Raw genomic sequence first — 22,793 nt, 5'->3', positions numbered from 1 at the left:
GAAGTAGTGAGCTTCCAAACCAGGACTGAGATTAGACCTCAAGCCTCCTTCAAGTCTGGATGCATTTCAGTTTGGCTGAGATGTCTATAAGGAAATAAAGGAATGCTGCGGCCTGGAAAAACTTGTGCTCAAATATGCTGCTAAGAGGTCAGAGATGTTCACATTCGACTTGAACCAGTTGCTCCAGAGGGTGTAAATCAGCTGATGTCAGCAACTGTTGCTTAAATGTGTCTTCCTGTAACCAAGAGTAGGTGCAGCGAATAAGATGCTCTGCCTTTTATGTTGCGTGCTGTGGCTTGTACAGCATATCTGCCCACACTGAAAAATATTGAGGAAAATAATAAAAACAAACAAGGTTTTTATATCTCCTCTGAAAGAACAGTTGTGATGCTAAATTCATGCAGTTCTGACTGCAAAGCTACACAAATGCTTTCCCATTAAGGAATTACTCACCTCTGCAGATTTTTCTGAAGCAGCAGGATTAGGATTTGCTGCTCTCGAGTGCAAATCCGGTGGTTTTGGGGAGCAGTCAGGCAGCGGTGGGTCACTACCTCTCCTCCTGCAGCATGGGACCCATCCTTGAAGAGGACTGTGTGTTATTTTTCCAGTCAAAATTGTCTAAACAAAATGCAAAGGACAGGTTGAAACAGGCAAGTGGTAAGTATGAAAATAGTCTCATTATAACATGCAGGGCACAGAATGGGATGGGGGAAAAGGAAACACAGAAGTCTGTTAGCCAGGGCACCAACCTCTTTCTTTTCTGTTTATTTTCAGCTTCCCTTAAAATTCCTGCTGTTTATCCACTTTGCCCACATGGGAGCTAGAAGACTTCCTGCTCTTTTCTGTCAAATTAAATTAATGGGGAAAAAACCCAACCACACAGATGCTCTAAATCCCAGGCTAATACTGTAGAGTTTTGGCTCTTGCATCTGATTCTCAGTGTGGTTCAAAAACAACTCTGGAGACACTCAGGGCACTCAGGAAGGCAAAAGAGCAACAATTTTAGTGTTTAAATTGAGAGCTGAATTTTTAATCCAGTTCTGGAAGGTGAGATTGTGGAAGCAAATCCTGGGTTTGTCTGTGATCTCTTTCTGCAGATGTGTGCATGTATGATGGGGCTAATTTGCTGTGGGCAATGCACAGGAGTGTTCCACTGACTGCATTGGCCAGATGAGCTTTTTTGCTAAAATAATTGTATGCAAATTTTTTGGGGAAGCTTCTGTGAGTGGAGGGAAGCATCTCCCCCATCTGCAGCTCCTTGATTCCAGTAAAACATGTGGGAGAGACAGAGGTAGAAACCCAGCTGCTTGCACAGAGCAATGTGCAGTGCTTTGGCAGTTTGACTTTTTGGGGGGCAATTTGACTTTCCCAAGATCACTTGAAGTCTCCTCTCTGCCCAGTAGCTCTTCGCAGCCAGCACAAGACATGGAGAATAGCTCCAGATCAAATGGCCCTAGTCACAAATGCACTGGCATGAGCTACTGCAGCCACTTAAGGGCAGAACCATTGTGTCCTGTGGATGCAGATATGATTTTTGTGCAGGGGAATAATTAAGGCAAAGTTTGCAACAGTCGCAGCACGGCACCAGTCGTCTGCTTGCTTTTTGCTCGTTTTATTTTCAAGTACGGAGAAGAGCCAAGGGGAGGGTGAAATGGGCTTTTGGCTTTAACCATGTCTAAGAACACAGATCATCCTTCTGAAAACAGCTTTAATTTGGCTCTTTATAGGCAGCTCAGACCTTCTCCTGCCATCATTGCACCTCTGTGATATCACGGGCTCTGCTATCGTAGTTCCTCTTTCAGCACTTTCTTTCCTTTCTTTCTTGTTACCTGGATGAGTGGGTTACAAAGGATGCTCTCAGGCTCCAGATTTAGGGCTGGTGGGAGTTGTGCGTAAGTGATGCTATGTGTATAGATTTGCCTTTTCTCTTAAAAACTGTTGGAGGGTGGGGGGAGTTTCACAAACCTTCAGGTGGACAGAAGCAGTTTTATCAGTATTAATTATGATGAGCTGGTTTGGCCTCGGTGAAAGCTGAGTGTCTGGATCAGGATAAAAGTGAAACTTGTAACCTCAGGGATCTGAAGCTGTTGGAGCTACTCGCAGTTGATGCCAAGGACATGTTTAAGGTTTGCTGAGTTGGAGCCTATACGCAGATCAGGAGTAAGCACTGATCCTATGGAAAATACAGATTCTGGGCTGCTTTCATTTAGTCAGCTTTTAATTGAAAACTTACTATTAAAGTAGGTACCGTTTGCACGATTAAGGCCAAAATTTGCCAAACAGTATGTCTACATGCTGATGGATAGGTAGATATTTATGAGGGCAAAGTTTTGGTTTGGTTTGTTTTCCTTCAAGTTGGGGGATGCTGCCAGCAGGACGCCTTGTTTCCACAGTGTCGTTTGCTGCACCCTGCTTCCCCGGTTAATGCTGCACATCTGCAGGCATAAAGCAGCAATTTCTAAAAAGGTGTGTGCTATACAGTGTTTTGTATGACAATATTGTTTTACTTTTGAAAATTGCTAGGCAAGGATCTCTAATATCACAAGCCGTCAATATGGGTTTAAATGGTTTTCTTAATTCAGAGTAAATTCTTCAGTGAGAGCATGCGACCTACAGTTTAGTCTCTCAACTGTTAAAATGTCAGATTCTCACCTCTCAGTTAAAGCAGGGATGGTATAGTGGGACTTCAGTAGGTTCTTAAGCACAGCATTAACACTGAAGTCTCTGGATGTGTTTCACAAGCACATTATGAACGTTTTCATGTCCTGTGTAGGTTATGTACAGGTTCACCCCACGGCTTCAGAAGAGTTTGGCTTTGCTGCTCACTCCCCATTTCTGATTGACTCTCTAATATTTCAGCCTGCTGTTACAAAGCAGTCTCCTTCTACACCTGGCTCTGGCAGCCGAGAGGTTAGAACTTTCCTTGCCCTCTTTGCTGTTCTGTGGTCCATCCTTAAAATCAACACCTTTTTTTTCTGATTAAAGGCAAAAGTGGAGTGAAAGTGCTTCTAGCTCTTTTGGCATGTGGTGCTTCGTAGAAAGAGAGGGCATAATTGTTATTTTGTGTAGTAAAACTGGCAGTGATTTTTTTGTCTTGCCTTCTGACTATTAATTTTGCACGAGCAAGAAGCCTCTGCAGAGACACTTTAAAAATGCGATTTAAGTTAATGCTCGTTTGTCCAAGAATCAGAAGGCAGTTTGGATTAGAAGGCATGAAGCATGTGCTTACAGTGTGGACTCATTGCAACCCTGGATTTACAGCACTCTGCAGACGATCCGCTGCTAAAGGTTTCCCCACTAATCCGGCTTCTTTTCTTGGAGTTCAGACACTGACATTGACTCCCTCCAGTTTTTTTCCAGACCATGGATTCAATCACAAAGTCTTAATTTGCTTAAGGCCTGCAGCGTGTTGGAGGTCTGCCAGGGCAAACTGCAGATCCTTTTCCCGAAGGAACCTGATGCTGCTTAACCTTTAGGCAAAACACAAATACGAGTCAGCCTTTTGGCCACAAACATATGATAGTGTGGGACAGATGCTTCGTTAGCAAAACGAGAATGGCAACGCACTTGGGATTCCCTGTGTAAAAATGTCACCTTTCTCTAGAAAATGGGCGCCGCTCCCTCTCTGCTCCCAACTGCATTTTTATACATCAAGTTACAAAACCGTATTGCAGAGCTGAAAGACTCAACCACCTCAAACACCCCTCCACAGAGCCATGGTGGGTGATGGGTGGTCCCCTCCATCTCCCAGAGCGGAGCCTGTGCCCAAGCCCAGGGTACAGGGAACCAGCCTTCCCTTGACCTTCTCCCTTTTAGTCTTGGGAACCTTGCTGCCAAATTGGTTGTGAATTTCAAGAAAGCCCCTGCAAATACGGCTAAATGAACATTTGTGCTAACTTCTTCAGTTTGACTGTATGTAGTCAGTGAATGATGTTATATTCCTTGCGATGACAATTTGAAGGGGCAAAAGGACCTATTTTCTGTGTATTTCTTTTGCTCCTTGAATGCTGTCTTCAAACAAGCTCCCGTCATGTTAAGCATACAAGTTAAATCCTGGCTCTTCATCCGGTCAAATTCTTTTTGGGCTGGTGCTGCCCTTACACATGGCTAAGCCCATTCTTCCCAGCTTGTGCAGTCGTCTAATTATCAGGTGCCAAAGAGCGCAAGCTGGCTGATGATGTACACTGGCTAATTCAAATACCTTTTTCTTTTTTTAATAAATGTTGAAGGTGAACTCTTGCCACCAAGGAGCTTGCGAGAGTTCTGCCAACAGCTTCAAGAGGGCCTTGAATTGAAGTTCTCCATTTAGAAAATCAATGCATTTGGTGGTTTTGGTTTGGCGGTTTGTTTTGTTGGTTTTGATTTTTTTTTTTTTTAAAGCAGCCAAAAAACACAAACCCAACAAAAAAAAATAAAAAACCCCACCAAACTGACTCTGAATGAATTCATGTTGAGTGTGCTCCATTCCAGCAGAAGTCAGTCACAGGCTAGACTGTTGTGTTCAGGCTTTGAGCTTTGTACCAGCTTGAAGTCAGTTGATCATTTACAACAATTTCATTGCTTGCACTGTAAGCAGTGGTATCATGCCACCTTTTCAAAGAGCTCTTGTAGTGGTCCCCAATCTGTGTGCATCTACGGAAGGAAATGCAGAGAGCTTTAAAATTTTCATAGGTCTCTTGGTGTGATAAATGTACCTGGATTGGGATGTGATTTCTGTTTTCTTTGTAGCTTTTTGCCCTAAGTTGCCTGACCCTTAAACAGGCAGTTTGGTTAAATCCCTTTGAGACATCTGATTTGTGGTTGGGTAGATCTGCTCTGATCCAGATGAAGGTGAATCCAAAACAGCCTCTCCACCTCTGAGTTTCCTTACCTGGCAATCATTTTTACCAAGTTTGCATTTACATTTCGGTACAGTTCTTCCCATATTCATTTTTCTTTTCTCTCTGCTTCGCTCAGTGTTTAAAATAAAATAAACCGCAAACCCTGAGAAATGAGAATGACATTTACTATTAAACGCTGGAGGCACAAAATGTATCTGTTATATTTCTCAGGAATTGTGCTTCTGCGCTATGGATGCGTGAAGGGTAAGATAAACCTGAGAGCTGCCCTCCGTACGAATGGGCTTGTATCAAGTAGTTGTCAAAATAAATGCATTACTCAGCTTTTTTGAGGTGCTTATAGGGCTATTTCAGTGCACTCTCATTTACCCACAAAGTGAAACTGCTCCATCTGTCAATAACCATTACTCACGTCCCTATTCTTAGCACCAGCCTATCGTGAACGTAAATGCATTCGCCTAAATTCTGTCTGCAGAAATATGTGTGAAATTCCCAATAACTTCAGTCTCCTGAATCTTTAACTTCAACATCCATTACAGCAACGCATCAGAAAGCAACACAGGTCTGTGCAGAACTAATAATGGGGAACTCGGTCATCACCCAACGCCTATGTCTGGTAGTGGAATTTAGGTTTAGGAGGTGCTTCTGAGTGTTGGAAGGAAACCAGGTTGGTGAGTTGTGGTTACCCTGTAGGCTTGAAAGTGACTGTGCAAAATAACCCTCCCATGGAAGAGCTGCTGTGTGACTGCATTCACAAGCACAGCTGGGCATAATGATGGCTTTAATCTTTCATTGCTCTTTTATTCATGTTTTTCTTAGGGGCCAGCTGAGCTGACAGGGACTTGTGCTCTGTTCCTACCTGTCAAGGGAATTACTTTTTAACTCTGCTTTGTGACAACCCACAGTTTCGTTTGTGTGTTTGTCCCCAGATGCATGGTTTTGGTTTGCAGCATCTTTGTTAGAGAAACGATTCACTAACAGAGGTTCCTCTCTTGATTTCTGGGGTTTGGCTTGAGTTTTCAGAGAACAAAAATGATATTTCAGCCATAAACAGAGCAGGTTTGTTCTAGAGCGATGCTCACATTCATGGCACTCAAAGCACATCTTCATAATATCACCACCTTTAAAAAGTCAGTTTAACTGTAATATTGCAGTTTCTTTCATTTTGGATTTGATAGTCACTTGAAGCAAGTTTAGAAGCTGGAGGAGTATTTTTGTGTAAGCGCTGCATTGGAGAAATGCTTTTTGGGGTTGTGCAATTAATCATCAGTGATGTCGCGTATCTTCATCCAAGAAGGGTTAAAAGTAAAAGCAGCTATGGCTGTGTTTCTGCACTGAGCTCATTCCTGTCCACGTGAAGAGAAGCTGAGAGCAGAGCCCTTGGGGAGTGCTCGCTAAGTTGTGGAAGCCTGGCAAATTAAATGGGGACACAGATTTTCCTGTTCTAGGACACAGCACACTGCCCAACTCCCATTTTGGGTACCAAGGGGTCTTTGGCAGTTCAGACCAGAGTGGAGGATCAGGGGGATTGAATTCTGATCCTCCAGCTTAGTGCTTTAACTGGGGCACGGCTTGTTGCTGCATTGGGCTGAGAGTTGTGTCTGAGGCAGAGACCTGTTTACCTGTGAAATTGTTCACTGTGCTTTTTATGATAGGTGGAGAGGAAAAACATGACTGAAAGTCAGCTGCTTTGCTGCCCTTGAGAAGAAATATATTCATGTTAAAAAAAGAAAAGTAAATAACATGTTCCTGTTAAGTGCCTGTTAGTTACACATATTACATCTAAAAGTAATTATCATTTAATTAGCAGTCTAGCAACAGTGGAAGGAGATGAAGTTACAGTTACATTGCATTTATTACTGATAGCAGGCGAAGGGTCGTATTCCTGCTGAAGCAGTTCCTTCAGAAGCAATTTGGACTGGCCCTTCGGCGAGGGTGAGCAGCACCGTGGAGCCAAAACCACTGGGGCTGGGGGCTGCAGCAAGTGGGACAGCAGAGACCCAGAGGTGGTATCAACATGTACCCATTTCATAATTAATATCTACTTTGTCCATAAGGTATTAGATGTTCCCACTTGAAAACCAGTGGGAGTGGCATTAGGATTAGATATCGGATTAGATGAGCATGTGCAGTCTTTGACACCCAAACTTTGGTCTCCATCTTAGGTGTTTCTAAGGATAAACATTTAGTCTTTTTTTTTTTTTTTCTTTCCCTTTTCCTGCAGCAAACATTTTGTTATAAGTCAGGGGTCAAAAATGCCAAAAGATCGTGCATTAGAGGAAATAAAGTACAAGAATCTTTCGCCTTCATGGAGGTGAAATCTCAGCATTTGCCTGCTCTCGTGTCACTGCGATTTTTTGAAGTGATGCAAATGCAAATCCTTAAATCTAGGATTGTATAAAAACTTTGTCGTCTTAAGGAACTGGGAAATGGTTTAAAGGTGTTGGCTGCTTAGGTGTGTGTGTTAAATCCAAGTGTTTAAGAGGACTGGTAAAGGTGCCTCCCATTCTGCTCAGAGCTGCCTGACGAGGTGGATTTCAGTTGCTGCCAATTAGCAGAAATGAGGTTTTAAACTACTTCTAGCAAAACTTTGAAGCCAGTCCCTGACGTTGCCCTGGGGAGTTCTGCATCTCTAACGTGGAATAAATAGGTCTGATTTGCATAGACAAACAGTACCATTTTAATGAAAAGTTCATGTGGGATTGAGAACCCCTGAATAAGGTGTTCAGGAGGGTGCTTGCCACTTGCATTGAAGAGGCAACTGATAGTCGATGGTAGGAAGAGACTGTGACCTCCTGTTGATTAATCTTTAAAGGTATGTGCTCTCTTTACCTACCCCATGTTAAGTAACAGCAGCTTTCCTGTGCCACAGCATGAGGAGGAGATTCTGATCTACTCTCACCTCCCGCCTCAGATTAAAACTGCAATCTGCTTTGTTTTGCTGGAATTTTATCTCATGTTTTAACTAATAAGATATAATAAAACATCTATTTTCCTAGTGGAGCCAAGGCTTTGTGGCTTAGCTCCTGGGTTTGATTACAAGATGTACTCAGGCTGGATAATTTCTGTGCAATCAAAATGCAGCAGCAATTTCCAGATCAGCTTTGAGTGTAAGACCTTTAGGGGACCAGTCATACAGGAAAAGTAAAACCAGGTTAACTAAATACTCTGCCTTTCGGACTCTTCGTCCGTGCTTATCTGTGTTCCCCTTTGTATTCTGTCTTGATGTGTAATAGCTTTCCAGACAGAGAAAGTATTTATCTTGCTATCTTTTATGCATTTTTTTCAGTAGCTTCCAGCATGAGCCAGTGCATATATGAAAATTATGCTCTGTTTTATCTCGCCCTCCAAATCTGAGACTCTGTGTTGCCTCTCCTGCAGGACTGTCCGCAATAAATCACAATGAGTGATCCCTATTATTTCCTCCAATTCTGCCTTTGTGAATAAATGGGACACCGTTAGGGGTCAACCCCCAAGCGTACTAATGTTTGAAAACGTGCAGTTGTGCTACAGTGGCCTGCGGGATGGAGCCTCCTTCCCCTGTGCTCGAGGGAGGCACCTGGGCTCATCGCTGCGGGCCAAAGGGTTCACACCAAGTGTGAGACTGCGTTCCCCCCCCCCCCCCGCGAGTGCCTGCCTCTGCACTGCCTCCAGGAATAGCTCTGCAACTGCCATTAAATTAGGTAAAATGCAGAGCCATCTTTTAAGTATATCCCAAGGGAGAATCCTGTAATTGCAACTATTTCCTCAAAACCATTCCTGAACAGAGACTGAGTCCTATTTGAAGGGCAATTATCAAATTGACTTTCTCCAAGGTGACTTCTTCGGGGCTTGTACTATGAGACTCAAAGCGGCGTACCCCAAAGCTGCAGCGCAGCATTGCTCCCCCGTGTACAGAGTGCAGGACCGGGGCCGTCGGAGTTAGCGCTGGATTGCACTAATGCCAGAGCTTGGGTGAATGATGGAGAACAGCCCAGAACACCTTCTGCAAATTCTTATGACCCTGAGGAAGCCTCACTCCCATCTTATGGCCATTGGTCTGGAAGGGTTTCTTGAGGTTGGTGTCTTTTGCTGAGGTCCCAAAAAGATGGCTGTGGGAGAGGGTTGGGCAGCTGGCACGTGGCCTAAGTGCCTTCTGCTTTCAAGCAGCTGTGGAAATGTGGTAAGCCCTGATCCACGTAATGGAGATCGTTGGGGCTGGAGTTTTACCTCAGCTGACAAAATATGTTGAGTTGGGGATGATTACTACCTGCACATGAACATTTTGACAGCCTATAGCAGCACACATCTGTACGAAAACTCCTGCTAAAAGTGCTGAAGAAACGGGAGCATGGAGGTGGGTGCTCAGGCATCCAGTGATTTGTAGTGCTGGGACATCCTTGGGTTTTCTAGAATATACAAGGAAGGAAAATGCTTTTAGGCAATAATTTTGGCAGCAGTTTTTATCCTGGAGGAGAAATTTTACAGTTGAGCTACAGTCCTGAAGCTTGGACATGTAAATAGAAATCTGCTTTAGGCTTGCACGCTGTATCTTGGCACACCGTGGGCACCATAAGGGTGTGCACACAGCTTTCGTTGCTGTTGGTAGCTTAAAGCAAGGATAGAAACATCAAATTGTGTGTGCAATTCCTCATTTATAAGGTTATTAACTACCAGTGCTTTTCTCATCGTAGAGGACTTAAATGGGGGGGTTCTGGTATATGTAACAATATCGTTAGTTAATTCAGCAGCTTCAGTGTGGAAGTCACTAAACCGATTTATAAATGCTTTTTCTCAAGAGCGTCTAGGTATTACACTCATCTGACAGATGAGGAAACAGAGGTACAAAGAAGTTAAATGCTTTGCCTGAGGTCCCAGAGCGAGCCGCTTCTTGACATGGAAATCGGAGCAGGCATACAGCAGCGACAAAGTCAAATCTATCTTGAGCAAGGTCACAGACATGGGTAGACATAATAGGTATTTTAAAAAATACATAGTTTTCACAGCTTCTTTGCTATTAAAAGTTTGTCATATTAATCTCCAGTAAATTCAGAAAAGGCATTCAATCTAGCATCTCTTTTATGTGGTATCTTTTATTTTTAATTTGTTTCGCAGATTCTGTAGTACTTAGCAACAGCGGGAAAATAAACCCATTTGAAACAGACAATTAACCAAGGTCACTGGGGCAGGGAAGCTAGAATTATTCAAGAAACAACTATTGCACATGCCATCCTGGGGATAATATTAAGCAAGGTATGCTGCTGTGGGCTAAAATGCTGTTCCTTCGTAGAAATTTTATTACATTCTCATGAAAGACATCCAGCTTTTATCTGCCCAAGCCATTACGCAGGCATTGAAGGGAAGCTGAGAGCGTGACTCCTGCCTGACTCCACATCTGCATGTAGATGCCCCGCCGTAGGAGGCAGAGCAATATATATTTCTCCTTTGGAGATGCGCTTCATGTGTGACATTAGTTTTTGGGCTTTTGCGATCAGCATCTCGCCCTCGCGCTCGTGCACTGCCGTTAGCCGCCTCCTGCGGCTGCCCTGGCGCTCAAACCCTCTTCTGTTACTGCAAAGTTCTTAAATTAGTGATCCAAAGTTCACTTTTAAAGCAAATACTGCTCCATAGCACACACCCAGGCCCTGCCTGCCCCGCACGTTTGCTTTTGGGAGAAGCTGGGATGGGGCTAAGGGCTGCCACAGGGGCACCATCCATTTGCCGTTGCAGTTGCGGAGCTCGTGGGGAGGAGGGCTGCGAGGGCCAGTGCCAGACAGGAGGGTGCTGCCTTGTCCTCATCCTCATCCTCACTGGTGTCTCCTGGATGTGGCTGAACCCTCTATGAGGATAGGGGAAGGGGAGCAAAGTGTGGTGGTGGGGTAGAGCTGATGAAGATGACAGGCAGGACAGGCAGGGCCAGGTTTCACAGAATCATCTCGGTTGGAAAAGACCTTGAAGATCATCTAGTCCAACTGTTAACCCAGCACTACAGATCCCAACTACACCAGATCCCTCAGCGCTATGCCAGCCTGCCTCTTGAACACCTCCAGGGATGGGGACTCCACCACCTCCCTGGGCAGCCCATTCCAACGCCTGACTACCCATTCTGGAAAGAAATACTTCCTAATATCTAGTCTAAACCTTCCCTGGTGCAACTTGAGGCCATTCCCTCTTGTCTTATCGCTCATTACGTGGTTCAAGAGACTCATCCCCAGCCCTCTGCACCCTCCTTTCAGGGAGTTGTAAAGGGCCATGAGGTCTCCCCTCAGCCTCCTCTTCTCCAGACTAAACCCCCCCAGTTCCCTCAGCCGCTCCCCATCAGACCTGTGCTCCAGACCCTGCACCAGCTCCGTTGCCCTTCTCTGGACACGCTCGAGTCATTCAATGGCCTTTTTGTAGTGAGGGGCCCAAAACTGAACCCAGTGATCGAGGTGCGGCCTCACCAGTGCTGAGTACAGGGGTAAGATCCCTTCCCTGTCCCTGCTGGCCACGCTAGTTCTGATACAAGCCAGGATGCCATTGGCCTTCTTGGCCACCTGGGCACACTGCTGGCTCCTGTTCAGCCGGCTGTCAATCACCCCCCCCAGGTCCCTCTCTGACTGGCAGCTCTCCAGCCACTCCTCCCCAAGCCTGTAGCACTGCTGGGGGTTGTTGTGGCCCAAGTGCAGCACCCGGCATTTGGCCTTAGTGAAACCCCTCCAGTTGGCCTCAGCCCATCGCTCCAGCCTGGCCAGGTCTCTCTGCAGAGCCTCCCTACCCTCGAGCAGATCAACACTCCCACCCAACTTGGTGTTGTCTGCAAACTTACTGAGGGTGCACTCGATCCCCTCGAATCGTCTTTGGACTTTTGGTTCGCTCTGCCCATGCCCGCCGTTTCCCCTGTGCAGGGAGTTGTCTTGCCTTGGCATAATCTCGTTTCAGAGAATGGGGTCGCTTCCAGCTCCAGGCTCTGCCTGAACCTCTCCTGTCACAACCTCACCACTCCATGGGCCCCAAGAGCCAGGTCAGGCTTCACAGGACACTTCCCAAGGATGCGGATGGTCACTAAGCCAAGTGTAATTGAAATACGAGCTTGTTGTTTTCCAACTAATTTTTAATTCATTTGGTTCCTCTCTTCTTAAATTTCTCCGCCCCCCAAAACCTGAGGGACCAGGGGTTTCCTCCGTGGCTTTGCAGTAAGACCGCAGATCCCCGTGAGAACAGCACGTTGCCCGGGGATGGTGAGAGCCCTGGGGTGGCCCTTGGAGCACTCAGCGGAGACGGTGCCCCTCTGCCACCTCAGAGCCATCCTGCTGTGGTCAGACTGGGCCCAGTGTGTGTTCCACAGTGGGCTGGAGCAGCCAGGAAGGCAGCCAGAGGGGGAGAGCTCCAGCCTGGAGTCCACTCGCAAGGTTTGGGCGATCCCTGAGCCCCCAGGACACACTTGTTGTCTGTGGAGCAAAGGGGTTTGCATGGTCTCTGCCCCATGGAGGTCTGCTGCCTGTGGGCAGGGGCTGATTAACCCTGTCTTAAGCCCAGAGGGGTCAGTCCTTAATGCCACCTACTTGGTATTAAATTTCCATGTGTGTATTCTCTTGCTATAAAGCTGTGTCTTTATTTATTCTGCAATATGTTCACTGTGCCACAGATGCAGAAGCACAGAGGTGACAGCACTGACAGTTGTTTCTGTTTGCAAATCAGGTCCTTGATTTTGTCTATGGCCAAAAGAAAATCAAGTGTTCTATTATAGAATGTCATGTAAAGATGGTGTTCTTCCTTACCCTGGTATCATCAGGGAAATAGTTGATAAGCCACTGTTTAAAGCCACAGGTTTAATTTGACTGAATTTGATAATTTACTTGAAATTTTTTACATATTCTGAGTTGGTTAAATTTAACCCCTGGAGCTGAGTCTCCTGGTGTTTCCTGCTGAGATGCTGGCTCCCACCCATGACCCCCAGCTGAAACATGGAGGTTCAGGCAAGCAGCAGAAATGGGAAAATGTGTATATGTTGGACAAGTCTGAAGTCTCAAAATGGAAAACAAGGTGTTTGAATTTGGTATCTTAAATTAGGAATGGCACGTTTGGGAGACGGACAAATAACGCCTTTCTGGGCAGGTAAAGGACCGTCCCAAATGTGCTAAATGTGACACCATGTCTCCTAAAGCAGTGGGATTGTGTTGGTGAAGGTGAGCAACTCCACGACTGAAGTTTAAAAACAACAACATTTTAATGGAAACTGGACACCCCAGCAGTTCTTAAAGTATATTCTCAGCCTTCTTATGCTCAGTGGTATGACCGCTAATTATTTTTTTAATATCTTTTTTCCTACATATTTTATAACTTGCACTTTAGTATAAAATTGGAAGCAAAATCCAATTGTGTAGGAAAATTAATTTCCTTGAATTGAAGAAGCAATCTACTTGAGACTTTTTAATCATTAAATGATAACTGTGCACTAAAGAAAGGAAGACCATTAAAGTAACTTAATAGACTAGGATAAACGTTTTTCCCTGTATCTTCTTCATCTTTATTTAGAGATTCATGCTGAGGATATTTCATAAAAGCTGCTCTTCTTGACCTTTTGTCACTTTTTGTATAGAGGAGCCAACCAAAATAATGGCAAGGAACAAACACTGTGGATTTCCGGATACAAACCCAGTAATTCTGCTAAACATCTCTGCTCCTCCTTTCCTGCCAAATTCTGCTTTTCCTTTCTCATTAAAGCAAGAATAGCTATTGGGACAAATAAAAATGCATTTAGCTGAGCTGAGCTGTGTGATTTTTAAAACGAAACTGTGTTAATGCTTTTAATTAAGAGGCAGAGAAACAAGAGGCTTTATCAGCTCTTTGTCTGCAGGCCATTATTTCATTGTGGATGGGCTATCTATTATTGTAAACGTCCACCTTTTTGAAGGATTTACTACAAAATCAAATGGTGTTTTTATTTAAATTGTTGAGCGCCGCTTGATTCCTCATTTATTTAATATGGAGGCATTGTTACAAAGAAAAATGTAGCACTTAATTTGTATTGCTTGAGGGACCTCAGATCCACTCAGGAGCGCTGCTTTGCATGCTTCACGGTATTGTGTGTTGAAAACAGAATGTGCAACAAAATGAAGAAGAGGAAAATTTGACGGTGAAGTTACAAAATCCCAATCAGGTTGTTTCCAAGAGCATTTTGGAAAGGATCAGTGACTCTGTGGTCTATAAAATGAAGTCATGTTGCAAAATAATAATGAAAAAAGCTTTCTTGGGGTACAGCTCCTGTGCGTGACCATTGAGCTGCTGCCAGTGCAGAAAACCTTGTTTATCTGGTGGCGAATTCCCAGTGATCCACATTATTGGGGCAGAAATGCTGTTGCACTTGTCTGAAACTTTCTCGTGGATTTTTTTCTGGCTTTAACTGTTCTCTGAGTGCCTTTAACAGACCTAACAGGTTTTGACTGGAGAAGTCAAACGTTCCCGTGCTCGACCACACCTGTTCCCAGTGGAGGAGATGAACTGGGTTGTTCATGCTCTGTGTAAAACCAGAGCAACTTACCCTTCTGTTTAATTCCAGGAGGTAATCTAGGATAATGGGGCTGTTAGATTTGGCATCTGTAATGTGGTTATCATTTCAGAAAGAATTGTTTCTGCTGATGGCAGTTAACTTGCTACAAATAAAGCGATAGAATTGAAATCTTAAGTACTAGAGTGGCAGCAAACCATGAAACATTATACCTCTTATTGGAGGGAAGGCCGAGCTTGCTGTCAGGGAAGAAATCTATTGAAAAAACCCTCTGATGGATTCCAATTGTAACTAATTTAATATGGCAGCAGCGTTCAGCTGTTCTACCAATCTATTAAAAGTATTAAAATGTCTATAAATAATAATACTTAAGTGGCTAGAACCTTTTGTCCAAGGAGCTCAAGGATTTCATGAAGATTAATTCGGTTGGCTACTGGCAGAGCCAAGCTGAAAGGTCTTTGGGGGTTATTGAGCTCTACGGCTGCCTGGGGTGCATTGGGGACCCCAGATGCTCCTGTGGCAGGTACGGGCATTTTGTGAACTGTGGATGGAGAGGTTGAGTATGGGCCTGATCCTTGCTATCTGTAACCTGTGCCTGGATATATTTGATGGTGGTGTCCACCTCTGCAAGCCCTAAGTGCTTACTTCAGCACTGAGTGTGGTCCACAGCATGGACAAGCCATGAAATGTGCTTTGAGCCAGGAATTTGGGGCTGCTGTTAAAATACATGATCCTGTTGCCCTGTTTCTACCTCAAGACCAGGTTCCCTCTGGAGAATGGGCATTTCTAAGTGCTGTGAGATTTCCAGATACACAGGCTGCCATTGGTGTTACCCTCTGCTCATCTTCCCCAGGCAGCACAAGGTGGGTGTCTCCTAGGCCCAGGGGAGGAGCTGCAGAGGTGTTGGTCATCCCATCCCGCATGGTGGAGTTTCCCACTGCTGAAAGCGTTGAGCTCAGGGTGGGCAGGGGGGTCCCATAGCTCCCTGTAAGAGCAGACTCTGGCAGTACCTCGGCATGGCTTAGCTGTAAAATATATTGTCTCCTCCCTGCTTATCCCTCTAAGTGGATCCTTGTTTTTCTCTTTACAGCATGGATTCAGATGGAAGCAAGTTAAATGGGAGAAGGGTTTTTATATTTCTATTTTAGTACAGAAAATATCCCAGGGGGTAAATTTTCCACGTACCATAACTGCTACAGATTAGTGTATCCCCAAGCAGCAAGAGCATAATGATACGGTTTTGTTCAGTGCCGTGCTCTGTGGCAAAGTGTAATTTTATGGAGAGGGTCACAAGTGTTTAACCACTCAAAAAATGCCCCCAAACGTGAGCTCAGTATGCGTGAATCAGAACAGCATCCTCATCTCAGGGCAGCTGTATCAGATGGAGATCTGGTCCAGTGTTTTGCAAGGTAATGAGGGAGGGATGGTCCATGTGCACATGGCATCCAGGGTCTTTAGTAAACACAACCATCTATTATGTCCTTGAAATTGCATGGTTATTATAAATTAACCCCTGACACTGAGTGTTTCCTCAATCTTTCTGCTATTCCATTGATATTGTTAGTACTGCTCTCATTTTTCTCTATTATTTTCCCTGACTGGACACTGTGCTTGGCTGCTCTTGCAGAGGTGGAGCCGAGCAGTGCTGTTAGCTGGAGGGCACGAGGTTTTGCAAGATGAACGTGGCAACTTGATCTCTAACACAGAGCCCTGTCGATATTGGTGGAACTGAGCAAATGACACAGCAGATGTTTCTGCAAACAGTTGTCTTGAGTTTTTAAAGGATTTGTTTCTGTAGACTTGCAGTCTAGCTTGTTGCTGGTTGGTGATGACTCCTTTGTGATATATTATAAAGATCCGAAGCTGAAACCCAGTTTCACAGGATACTGTAAAAACTAGTGTCTGTCCTAAAGTCTACTCTGTTACTAGACATGCTAGAAGAAAGTAAGATAAGGGAAATAGCATTATTACATTTCCTTCACTTATGGGGAATGGAAACCCAAAGAAGTTGTGCTCTTGCCCATAGGCACACCAAGGTGTTTGCAACAGAGCCAAGACCTGAAAGCTTTTCAGTAATTTAATCCCAGGAGAACTCTTTCTGCACTCTATACACAGTGAAACTTGAATTTTGGATAATTTCATTGCAGTGGTAAAATAATGTCTTTAAAGGCATAGAGCTTGCTCACTGCTGCAAAGTCTCTGGGGTAACTGGTGGCAGGAAGCACATGAAGCCAACAGGAGCTTTGCACAAATTAGCCTTCAGTCCATTAAAAATTGGAAAATGTCAATAATTGTGCGTTTCTGTTGTTTTTCTCTTCATACAGGACACCGGCGATGATTGGTTGCTCATTTGTTGTGCACAGAAAATTCTTTGGAGAGATTGGGCTTCTCGATCCTGGGATGGATGTGTACGGCGGGGAGAACATAGAGCTTGGCATCAAGGTTTGTGACACATTTGCAAGAAAAATTGCACCTAATAGTATTTAAGGAACCCAAAGCAACAGTTCAACAAGATAGCATAAACAGTTATTAGAATGCTTCAGGGGAACTGAGCAGCGATGTGCTTTATAGCATTTTAATTTAAGTTCAAGGGAGAAAATGACTTGCTTGTAGGGATAAGTGCAATTTTTTCTTTCTTGGATGCTTATCTGTCTGCACTGATGTGAAAAACATGAAATGACATGCCAACATATATAGGCCCTGGTCACATCCCAATGTTACTGTAAATTATAGGTATCTTAAATACCAGAAAAAATGTAGTGCTGTTTTTGTCATGTGAACAGTCCTTAGGGAGCTTGGTGGGAGCTTCTTGGAGTGTCTCGAGAAGCAAATATTTTACACGCCTTTAGCATCTGCAAATAAAATACGTTCACAAACAGGCAAAACCTGCTTTTAAAAGAAGTGAAACGCTAATAGCCATGTTTTTAGAGCTGCCTCAGTGCATCCGCGGAGACATTCGTCGTTACAGAATCCACCGTGACAACATCGCTTGATTACTATGTACAATATTAGATGTGGCTTAGTGATTCAAGTGTTTACATACAGTGAAGTGATTCATAAGCAATGAATTCAATGTTCAGAAGCAACTTGGGATGGCAAAGTCTATGGAGATTCTTCCAGGCATGTTTTAGAGTACAGCACTTGTACGTTAACAAGCTGATAGGGAGAGGCTTGAGACTTATAACTGGAAAATTGAATTGACTGTGCTGTTGTAAAAATGAAAAAGCATTGTTCAGTTCATAGATTTACCAGAGGATATTTGTTTTGCTGGCAAATCGGAAGAAACTTAAGGAATCTATTGTTATTGGCTACAGGGAGCAATAATCTCACTTAAACAAGGGAATAGAAATTAAAGGCTTTAAATATGCCACATAGCTCTTCTCCATATGAAGTAATTATTCTACATCATCATGCAGCTCGCTTCTGGGGTCTGGAGAGATCCTGCTCTAAACCAAGCTTCTCTTGTGGCTATCCTTATTTGTTTGTTTATGGGATTTTCTTAATAATATCATTGTGGAACTAGGCTTCTCACAATTAGTAATTAAACCCATCTGCTAGGTTTTTGGGAGATTTCATGGAAGATTGACTTCTTAACTGGAAAAATAAGATGGATGTCTCAGGGACAAGTGATGAGCATATGTCCTCTTCTTTTTCACATGCTGAACTTTTTAGAAAGGCTATCTAATAAACATTTTTTGGGAAAAAAAAAATCTCTCTCTTCCCCAAATGACTTACATTTTCAACCCATATGTTTCCCTGTTCATATGCTGTGTGTTCTGGTCAAGGTTTTAAAAATATTGGTGGTTTTGAGAGCCCAAACACTGATGATATTCACCTTGTAAGACTGTGTATACAGTAGATTTTCAAAGATTGCTGAGCTCCAAAAATCAGTCTCTGTGCAAGTGTCTTATTTAGCGACCAAGATGGCACATCAGTCTCGTTTAATATACGTTGGCCGTTGTGTGTGCAGGTCAGGTAGCTCATATGGAGAGCAGTTCTGGAGATGGTGTGTCTGCAATTGCCAGATATTTGGGTTCCACTTCATAGAAAGATTTCAGTTATAGTTTATCCAAGGCTAGTTGTTGGGTGTGTGTAAGGAAACAGAGAGTTGTTACGGATTCAAGCAGACAAGAGGTCTCAGATGGGTGTATCTATTTCTAATAGTCCTGACATACAAAGGTTACGTGCCTGCAACCTGCCATGGTTAGGGTCTGCAGCAGCCATATCGCATTGCCAGTCATGTAGGACTCTTTGTTAATAAGATTGTTTTAAAGGATCAACTTGAACAGAAAATTATTAGGCTTTTTGGGGGTGTTTTGCTGTTTTGTCTGAGAAGTGGCTGGCTGTAGTCAGAAATGTAATTAGGTGGTTGCTTGATTGTTTCAGTGATTTTTGGATGAAAATAAATACAGAAAGTATTACTTTTCCTTTTGATGCTGGTGCAAATTTCATCATCTTTCTGAGAATCACGTTTCATTTTTTAAACATTATATTCTTGCATTACCAAAGAACAAAAATGAGATAATAAACCCATTGAGGCTATGAGAAGGACATGGTAAAATTACAGTGTTTCAGGCAAAAGCATAAGCTAACAATATTATGGTGAAATTAAATGCAAGTAATCTGTATAACAGAATGAAATAAATAATAAATGTCCTAACCTAGAAGGGCCAAGGCTGTGTACTGTACAAGAGTCTTGTTTTATTAATATGCCTCAGATAATTCTAAAATAAACCGTCCTGTACCTATGTGTGGTGGAATACACAGGCCATATGTTTCTTTCAGTTGCTGAATTCAGTTAGCTAAACGAGAAACTTCCTGCGTGAGCCACTTAAAAAGATAAACCCCTGTTACTCACATTCATAGAGGTGGCTCTGGGCTCGCTGCTCTCCCGTACGTGCTGGGAAGCATCCTCGGATTGCTCAGATAATAATAATAAAGCTATTAAGCATGTTGCTGCCCCAGGCAAATTCCTGTTCTGCTTGCGGGATAGCTTTGGCCCTGACAAGGGGAACATGCTGTTCTCTGTATTATTGTATTTTCTTTTATCACACTGGAGTGTCTCCAGAAGGTTGTGCTTATTCACTCCTCTTGTCCCTGATGTCCACTACTTCACTTCCTGAGGCAGAATTGAGTCTAATTCTCCTTTTCTTGGCAGAGAGTGGAGAAGTGTTTGCTAAGCAAGGCAGTTTAGGCTAATATTTCAGCTGAGAGGTTTTCAACATGCTTTTTTCTTTTCTTTTTTTCCCCCCAAAAAGTGTGCCTTGCAATTGAATTATAATAGCGCCAGGTCTTTCTTACTGTGTTGACAGCCCCAAACATTTGATCCGTTCCTGTGTCAATAACTCCTCCCAGCACACTGTTTGTGGAAATCTCATCCTTGCGCCCGGCTGGTGACCAGACGATGCCGGTGAAGCTGCTGGAGCTGGGGGGTGTGGAGACATCTCATACCTGCTCTGGGTCTCGCCCCGGGAATAAGCAGAGCAGGTGGTTGCTCCAGGCTCCCAGTGCCCATCCTGGGGAGCGTGCGGGTGCTGTGGACGCAGCCTGGCCCCTGCCCCAGGCCCAGCTCCTGCTTTTGGTCCCAGCAAGAATAACCTGCTGTCTCTCAGCAAGCTTTGAGCCAACTCTTTTAACCCTTTGCTGTACTGAACAAGTTTCTGATCTGATTTTATAAACCTGGTGTTTCATTTCCACAGCTTGAAAGTGTTGATGCTGCTCTAGGTCCCCACCAGCTCCACATATGAGTTTTGGCACAGAGACTTCTCTGACCATCTTTGCTCCTTCTGTTGAAAATTTTTCTTTTATTTTAAAACTGGTTGTGGCCTTGGCTTTTAGTGACTGTGTGACTAGGTGGGAAGACTGCTTTTGCTGCGTGTCTTGCTATTTCTCTGCAGGGAGGGTTTCATGGGTTTTCATGGTTAGTCACAGACATTCACTAAAGATGCTCCATAAAATTGCACCTGTCTATTTGAATAAAGATGCAAGAGTCTCTTGCATGACTGTTGCCATGATTTCAAAGTCTGAGACGGGTTATACAGGGTTGTTTTCAGAGGATTTTGCGCTTCTGTCATGCATTGCTAATTAAACTTATTTGAGTTGTCTTTTAGAGATTAATTTAATCAATAAGGATATTATTACTACTTTGATGGTATCATTCGTACAAATTGTCACTTGAAGAAAGCAATTAACTGAGAATGCTTATTAGCTGATCCATCGCACACCTTATTTGTGTAGTAAGAATCGATTATTGAATTCATTAAGAAAAGCACAATTCAGGGATCCCTTTGAGGTTTAATGAGTGACTCGAGCTACTTTTTACTATGAATGTTAAATTGTGTGTAGTTTGGGCTGGATCTTTTAAAACTATTTCTGGAGGAAAAGCACAGCATGTCCTCTTAATATCCCAGATTTTTTTCCCCAGATTTGTCATCTAGATTCAACAGGCCAGATTTCTGGTGCTGCCAAGCCAGCAGTTGTGTGCAAGGAGCAGGCAGAGTTGCATCCGTGTGCATAGGTGTAAGGGCTGAGAATATGGAGCTTTGAAAATCAAATGGGTACAACGAGGGCATTGAGCATATTGTTAGTGGTGATTTCTTTAATAATCAGACTCTCATTGTGCAGCCGCTTAGGCACAAAAGTAACCTCATTGCACTGGCAGTGACACTGATTCTCTCCCAGTGGGTACCATGCCTGTGTACCCTTCAGTCTTTCAGAAACCCTTAAAATAGATTAAATAACATTTTAATGGTACAAATCTCGTGTATGCGTTTCATCCATGAAGGAGCCTATTTTGTTTGTATGAGTACAATTATTCATATGCTGAAATGTTGAGAGGGTCAGGCAAAAAGAAAAGGAAAGCCATCAAATAGGTATATTTAAATTCCACAAGGGAGCTTGACTCTGCATTCAGAAAATCAAATCCTTCTCTTCCTGCATACATTTTTCCGTAAGATTATGACTATATCTTTTTGTTAAGAAGAAAATAGGGAGGGTATTTAGAGCAAGAGGTTCTTTCAGCATCTGTGGCTTTGTTGGGTCTGAGCTGAGGAATGAACAGCCTGTATCCAGCCCTATGGGAGGCAGAAAATCCCCCCATGAGGTGCTGGGTGGGCACAGAGGAAGGATGTCAGGACGGGGTTATGAGTCATGAGAAAGGTGTTTTGATTTTTTTTTCCCCCTCTCTTTTTGTAAAAAAAAAACCAAAACACTAGCACAGGCTTGCTTTCCCTGCCCAACTGGGAAGACTGGCTCCGATGCAGATACTCTGTGTCTTTATATGAGATTGTGCACATCTCTGAAATGGAGAGTGATAGTCACAGGCATAACGTGGAGAGCATAAATACCATTGCCGGACAGATATTTGGCTAGGGTTCTACTTGCATGAACCTAGTATTAAATAGTTAGTGCCTGTCATCAAAATGTAAAAATATCCCTGGTTAGGGTGGAATTTATTTTTATAATGTCAACCAAACACGCAGACATCTAATATCAGGTGTCATGTTTTGACTCTGCAATGCGTGTTACTGCTGTCGTTTGAAGTGTTGTTTTGCTGGGGCTTTATGTTTGATCATCTCCAAATGCGTGTCTCTCTCTCTCAGTTCTTCTGATTAATATATTAAAGTCTGGGTGCAGGCAGAGATAGCTGATGGTAGGCAGCACCTGAAATCCCTTTTTAACCGCCCTGTCCATCAGTGCCTGGGCGTTGCCCGGTGACTGTCACGTCTCTGGCTGCACCAGCCGCTCTGCGATGCGCGCGCCGAGGCTCGCAGGACGCGGTGTGTCGTGGGATGGGGGAAATCTGTGATGAAGCGTTGTTGCGTTTTTATCACTTTGAAAAATAGGAAGTGGAAAAGCACGTCATTTATTCATAAGGCTTTATTAGGCTTGTTGAGGGCGCACTGAGACGCAGTATCACAGAATCACAGAATCATCTAGGTTGAAGGGACCTTGGAGATCATCTAGTCCAACCGTTAACCCAGCACTGACAGATCCCAACTACACCAGATCCTTCAGTGCTATGTCAACCCGCCTCTTGAACACCTCCAGGGATGGGGACTCCACCACCTCCCTGGGCAACCCATTCCAATCCCCAACAACCCGTTCTGTAAAGAAATACTTCCTAATATCTAGTCTAAACCTTCCCTGGTGCAGCTTGAGGCCATTCCCTCTTGTCCTATCACTTATTACTTGGTTAAAGAGGCTCATCCCCAGCTCCCTGCACCCTCCTTTCAGGTAGTTGTAGAGGGTGATGAGGTCTCCTCTCAGTAGTTAAGGTTGAATCAAGTTTCTCATGATGTGCAGGGTTTTTTCCCCATCTGCACCTAGTTTTGCTGAGACCAAATTAGGAAATTACACATGGGACAGCGAAGGGTTTTTTTGGGAAGTGTGGAAACAAATCAGCCCAAACTTCTGAGGGAAGGACTTTGAGAAGCACAGATAGGGTGTGGTGCAAGATGCCTCCCAAGCTTTGTTTTGGGGTTGGT

The 22,793-nt window shown here is 43.9% G+C and overlaps 1 protein-coding gene across 1 annotated transcript in view; it reads left to right on the top strand.

Moving 5' to 3' along the window:
- GALNT17 (polypeptide N-acetylgalactosaminyltransferase 17) overlaps positions 1–22,793 on the top strand; it is a 224,616-nt gene that overhangs the window by 122,893 nt on the left and 78,930 nt on the right. Inside the window, exon 6 of the mRNA XM_074845117.1 lies at positions 16,632–16,749. Coding sequence (XP_074701218.1) covers positions 16,632–16,749 — 118 coding nt within the window. The remainder of the gene's footprint in view (positions 1–16,631; positions 16,750–22,793) is intronic.

Source organism: Strix aluco, chromosome 19 (assembly GCF_031877795.1).
Source record: "Strix aluco isolate bStrAlu1 chromosome 19, bStrAlu1.hap1, whole genome shotgun sequence".
Lineage (NCBI taxonomy): Eukaryota > Metazoa > Chordata > Aves > Strigiformes > Strigidae > Strix > Strix aluco.
This window is presented reverse-complemented; position numbering and strand designations above follow the sequence as displayed.